This window comes from Nyctereutes procyonoides, unplaced genomic scaffold, assembly GCF_905146905.1.
Source record: "Nyctereutes procyonoides isolate TBG_1078 unplaced genomic scaffold, NYPRO_anot_genome, whole genome shotgun sequence".
Taxonomy (NCBI): Eukaryota; Metazoa; Chordata; class Mammalia; order Carnivora; family Canidae; genus Nyctereutes; species Nyctereutes procyonoides.
In genome coordinates, this window is record NW_026575142.1 from 19,134,568 (window position 1) to 19,141,229 (window position 6,662).

General features: G+C 37.4%; 1 protein-coding gene across 1 annotated transcript; it reads left to right on the forward strand.

Annotated features, from left to right (window-relative positions):
- Positions 1-4,946: 4,946 nt before the first annotated feature.
- Positions 4,947-5,332, forward strand: LOC129498816 (transmembrane protein 258-like). Its single transcript, XM_055308363.1, has one exon. The coding sequence runs from the start codon at positions 4,982-4,984 to the stop codon at positions 5,219-5,221; it is 240 nt and encodes a 79-aa protein (XP_055164338.1). The 5' UTR covers positions 4,947-4,981; the 3' UTR covers positions 5,222-5,332.
- Positions 5,333-6,662: the final 1,330 nt, after the last annotated feature.

Here is a 6,662-nt window from a genome sequence, read left to right on the forward strand (position 1 = left end):
TTGAAGCAGTAGAAATTACTGATTTTGTTAAAGCTTGACATTTGAGTATACACATTTTTAGTATTCTTTGTGGCATAATGGGAAGTAAGCATAAAACATTTTGCCTACAGCTAAAGTAGGATGATTGTCTGGAGGAAAAGTACTTAGGTGATTATATCGTTTGTGAGATGAACTAATTGCTTCTTCTGGAATACCACTGCTACTTGAAAAAACAATTAATGGATGAGCTACAGCTATTTAGATTTAGAAATTTGGTAGACTAGCCAATGATAAAAAGGGATAAAGGGATGTCTTATAATCCTTAATGGGTTTTTGGGAAAAATTCTTTGCTATCAAAAAAGACCCCCTAATGGTTGCTCTTCCTCCACTGGACATTATCCTGTCTGCATGTGATGCCCAGAACTGTGATAACCATTTTTTAAGGTAAAAAGTGGCTTACCTGAAGACAAAGCCAATCGCATCCTAAGTGACATACTGCTAATATACTGAGTTGATAGGATCGCAGTACAAGGGTTACTACTTGACTTCTATCAGGTCATTAACTTATCCATTTATTTTCAAGCATATATTGAATGCTAATTATATACTAGGCACAGAGGAAAATGGCAGAGTTCCTCAACTCCTAGAAATTCTAATACAAAGGACAGAGAACGAACTTGTAATTAGATATATGAGGAGAATTCAGAGTGCTATGGAAGTGTGACCTAGTCTGGGATGAATGCATTTCTGAGGGAATGTATACTGTAAACTAAACCTGAATGAGGAGCAAGAGTTGATTAGGATAAAGGATAGGAAAAGGTTTCCTTTCTGGAACCAACACACTTAAATTATGAAAGAGCAGGGAACACATGCTAGGAAGTTAAGGAAAGCCTATATGTCTTTAGCAAAAAGAACAGGAGGCAGCCATGGAGGCTGAAGAAGTGATTGGTCACCCTACAATCCTGGAATATTATGGACTGAATTAGAGATTTTTATCTTTATCCCAAAAGATAGACAGATTTATTGATGGTTTAAAGCTGGATCTTGACATGGTTCAATTAGAATTTTAAAAAGAGCTTTCTGGAGAAGAGCTGAGATGGTAGTCTAGTAGAAGGGACTCTTTGAGTGGAAAGGAAAGACCAAAGGTGACAAAGACAAGAAAGAAAGGGAGAAAATGCCCAGAGACAATACCAAAACAAGTAATATAATGGCACTAAATACATATCTATCAATAATTACTCTGAATGTAAATGGACTAAATGCTTCATTTAAAAGACATAGGGTGTCAGAATAGATTAAGAAAATAAGACACATTTATGTGCTATCTACAAAAGACTCACTTTAGACCTAAAGACACCTGCAGGTTAGAAGTGAGGGGATGAAGAAATATTTATCATGTTAATGGACATCAAAAGAAACCTGGAATAGCATGCTTATACTGGACAAAATAGACTTGAAACCAAAGACTGTAACAAGAAGTGAAGAAGGACACTATATCATAATAAAGGGGACAATCCAACAAGATCTAACAATTGTAAATATTTATGTATCCAACACAGGAGTACTCATATGTACATATAAAACAATTAATAATAAACATAAAGGAACTCATTGATAATAATACAAGAATAGTAGAAGACTATCCTTATTCTATTTAAACACTCCACTTGTCTCTATGGACAGATCTTGTTTTTTTTTTTCTTCTTATATTTCATTTATTTATTCATGAGAGACACAAAGGGAGAGAGAGGCAGAGACACAGGCAGAGGGAGAAGCAGGCTCCATGCAGGGAGCCTGATGTGGGACTCGATCCCGGGACCCCAGGATCAGCCCTGGGCCAAAGGCAGGTGCTAAACCACTGAAGCACACAGGGATCCCTATGGACAGATCTCGTAAACAGAAAATCAACAAGGAAACAATCACTTTGAATGACAAAGTGGACCAGATGGACTTGATAGATATATTCAGAAAAGTCCATTAAAGCAGTAGAAAATTCACTCTTTTCAAGTACACAAGGGACACCAGAATACATCACATACTAGGTAAAAAATCAGACCTCAACATGCACAAAAAGATGGAGATCAATCCATGCATATCTTCTCCCCACAACACTGTGAAGCTTGAAGTCAACCATAAAAAAAATTAAGAAAGACCACATATACATGGAGGTTAAACAACATGCTACTAAACAATGAATGGGTCAACCAGGAAATCAAAAAAGAAATTAAAAAATACATGGAAAGATGAAAATGAGAACACAACTGGTCCCAAACCTTTGGGGTGCAGCAAAAGCAGTCCTCAGAGGGAAGCAATACAGGCTTACCTCAAGAAGCAAGAAAAATCTCGAATATACAACCTAAACTTACACCTTAAGGAGCTAGAAAAAAGAACAAGAAACAAAGAAGCCTAAAGCCATCAGAAGGAAGGAATTAATAATGATTAGGGCAGAAATAAGTGATAGAAGAGCTAAAAAAAATCAATAGAACAGATCAATAAAACCAGGAGCTGATTCTTTGAAAAAATTAATAAAATTGATAAACTTCTAGCCAGACTTATCAAAAAGAAAAGACCCAAAGTAAATAAAATCACAAATGAGAGAGGAGGCAATAACAGCCAACACCACAGAAATACAAACAATCATAAAAGAATATTATGAAAAACTATACATCAAGAAATTGGACAACCTTGAAGAAATGGACAATTCCTACAATCATATAAACTACAAAAACTTGGGACACCTGGGTGGCTCAGCAGTTGAACATCTGCCTTCAGCTCAGGGTGTAATCCCGGGATTGAGTCCCACATCGGCTCCTCACAGGGAGCCTGCTTCTCCCTCTGTGTCTCTGCCTCTCTCTCTGCGTCTCTCATGAATGAATGAATGAATAAATAAATAAAGTCTTTAAAAAAATAAACTACAAAAACTGAAACAGGAACAAATAGAAAACTTGAATAGACTGGAAATCAGCAGTCAGTAATCAAAAAACTCCCAACACACACAAAAGGCCAGGGCCAGATGGCTTTGCAGGTGAATTCTACCAAACATTTGAAGAAGAGCTGATACCGATGCTTCCCAAACTATTCCAAAAAACATAAATGGAAAGAAAACCAGCATTACCCTGATACCAAAACCTGATAAAGACTTGAACGACAGGCCGATATCTCTGATGAACATGGATGCAAACCTTCTGAAAAAATACCAGCAAACTGAATCCAGGAATACATGAAAAGAATCATTCACCATGATCAAGGATCAAGTGAGATTTGCTCCTGGGATGCAAGAGTGGCTCAATTTGCAAATCAATCAATGTGATACACCACAATAGTAAAAGAATACCAGAATAGGCAAAACAGCCTTGAAAAAGAAAAGCAAAGTTGGAGGCATCACACTTCTGGATTTCAAGTTATATTACAAAGCTGTAGTGATCAAGACAGTATGGTACAGGCGCATAGATCTTTAGGACAGAACAGAAAATGCAGAAAGGAATCCATAACTATACCGTCAATTAACCTTTGACAAAGCAGGAGAAAATGCGGAAAAGACAGTCTCTTCAACAAATGGTGCTGGGAAAACTGGACAGCAACATCCAACCCTAACCCTAAACCTAACCATAACACAGACCCTAATTTCATCCCTCTGGAGAAATCTCCGAAAGAGAGTACAATAAGCACATATCCTCATCCTCGCCCTAACACTAACCCTACCCTTACTCTGGCCCTAAGCCAAACCCTAACACTACATGTGAGGGAAAAAAAATGACTTGGTATAAATATGCAATGGAATATCACCCAGCCATAAAAATGAATGAAATCCTACCACTTGCAAAGACTTCAGGGAGCTAGAGAGTATATTCTAAGTGAAATAAATTAGAGAAGACAAATACTATCATTTTACTCATATGTGGAATATAAGAAACAAAACAAATGGAAAATAAAAGAGAGAGAGGCAAACCAGGAAAAGTCTTGACTATAGAGAACACAGTGCCGGTTACCAGAGCCGAGGTAGGTGGGGGGATGGATTAAATAGGTGATAAGGATTAAGGAGTGCACCTGTGATGAGTGTTGGATGTTGTAAGGAAGTATTATATCACTATATTGCACACAAGAATCTAATATTACACTATATGTTAACTAAGTGGAATTAAAATAAAAACTTTAAAATGAAGATATTTCAGGCCATAGTATGGAAAATGGATCTGAGCTTGAATCCAGGACCTCAGTAAAAAAGGCAGGAGAGAGATAAAATGCTAAACTAGCGCAATGGTAGTGGTGTTGAAACATGGAAATGTAACCTAGGTTACATTTCAGTGAATGGGTGAATGTGAGGTTTAAGCAAACACCCAAAGGATGCCCAAGAGATGGGTGCATTAAAGAATAGAAGGAATTTTGACAGACTTCCTTTTTTTCAGGGTTGAGGCAGGGAGAGAGCATATGTAAAATGTTGTAACACAAGTCCCAGATAAAAATTTCTGTAATTTTTGCCTAATTTCCCACTTTTTCTGATAGTTCTATATATCCCAGATTTTGCCCATCTAAACTTCCTATTATTTCCAAAGGAAAATTTTAAGATCTCTATTGCCAGAATGTAATAGTGCCCAATGAAATATTTTCACATGATTTACATAATTTTTTTATAAACTCTTATGTGATTATATTTAATTGGTTAAGATACATGGTTCAATTGATATAACTGCATGATTCCACTACTCCAATTTTTTTTTAGACTTTTATTTACTCATTCATGAGAGATACAGAGAGAGACACAGAGACACAGGCAGAAGGAGAAGCAGACTCCCTGCAGGGAACTTGATGTAGGAGTTGATTCCGGGACCCCATGATCACTCCCTGAGCTGAAGGCAGACACTCAACCACTCACCATCCAGGTGTCTCTACTCCTAAATATTCTTTCTCACAGAAGACACCAAACTTGAAATCCTCTGAGTATTTTTTAAAAATTTAAAAGGATTCCGGTGGCGGAGCGGTGGATGACCCTACACCTGGCGAAATGGAGCTCGAGGCCATGAGCAGATACACCAGCCCAGTGAACCCTGCCGTCTTCCCCCATCTGACCGTGGCGCTATTGGCAATTGGCATGTTCTTTACCGCCTGGTTCTTCGTTTATGAGGTCACCTCCACCAAGTACACTCGGGATATCTACAAAGAGCTCCTCATCTCCTTGGTGGCCTCACTCTTCATGGGCTTTGGAGTCCTCTTCCTGCTGCTCTGGGTTGGCATCTACGTATGAGCTCCCAAGGGTTCCAACAAGGTGACTTCACTGAACTCCTACTTTTGTAAATTAATTTTTTTACTATTGCTGGAAGTGTCCCACCTGCTGCTCCCAATAAAGGCAGATGTGTGACCGTCAAAAAAAAAATTTAAAAGGAAAGCATATGGCAAAGACAATTATACATTTTTGTGTGCTTGTTCTACCAAGTCTTGAATCGCTTTATTCCAGTCATAATAGACTGGAATATTTGAATAATGTTTGACTTTTAACTCAGTAGTTAGAGGTTTATCACTAAATTTATCCCTGAAACTAATATTAGTTATATTAACTAACTGGAATTTAAGTAAAATTTTGAAGAAAAAAAAGAGGCAAAACTTCATTTTAGATAAATAATGAAAGATAACACAGATTTTCAGAAATTGAAAACACTTTATGTAAGAATAGTCTTCAGTTCATCTATTTTCATAATAAAATATAATTTCTTTTTTTTTAATTTTTATTTATTTATGATAGGCACACAGTGAGAGAGAGAAAGGCAGAGACACAGGCAGAGGGAGAAGCAGGCTCCATGCACCGGGAACCCGATGTGGGATTCGATCCCGGTCTCCAGGATCGCGCCCTGGGCCAAAGGCAGGCGCCAAACCGCTGCGCCCCCCAGGGATCCCGAGGAATTAGATTGAAACAGAAAGTTATTACATATTATTTTTCCAAAACCTTCAAAGTTTTCATATCTAATATTTTGGAAAATATATTTCCTTAGTGCAATCTTAAACATCACATTTATTAAACTTCTGCATAAATTTGGCTAAAAAAACAAAACAAAACTGTGATCATGGAAATGCTGTATTTCTCTCCAGAAATGGTTCTTTTCATGTAAGAAAAGGTTCCTTTGGAATCCAAATTTACAGACAGAAATGCTCTTATTCCAGAACTCGGAAGCACAAACTAATATTCACACAGTAAAATAATTCGTGAGTTATTCAGTCAAAAATATATACTTGTTCTCAAACTCCTCAAATGAGATTGGGATATTTCCATCTCTCTTCCTTCTATCTCTTTGCTCTATTTCATCCTCTAGAGAGTGAGTGGGACTGACTTTACTTCTGGGCATTCCTTATCATAATAAGGCTTTCACCCTTCATCATCATGCATTACCGCACATGTTATCTCATTGGTTTCTTGCCCTCTGGGCTCTCGGCATCAATTTCTGCTACCTCTCCTTCAAAGTCCATAACCACAGTAGCTACCATAGCAGTATCAGCAAATGTCCCGGGTCTCTGAATCTTAAGTGTCATGTTTCATCTCTGGAATTTTGCTTTGTTTGAGGATTTATTCTGAAATTTCTTACTATCTGATCAGTTCTTTGAAGGGCTCATAGAAAAATTCTTACTTTCGTCTTCCTGCATCTTTATTTCAGAGTTAGTCTAAATAACCAGGGTAATCATCACAGCAAACAATA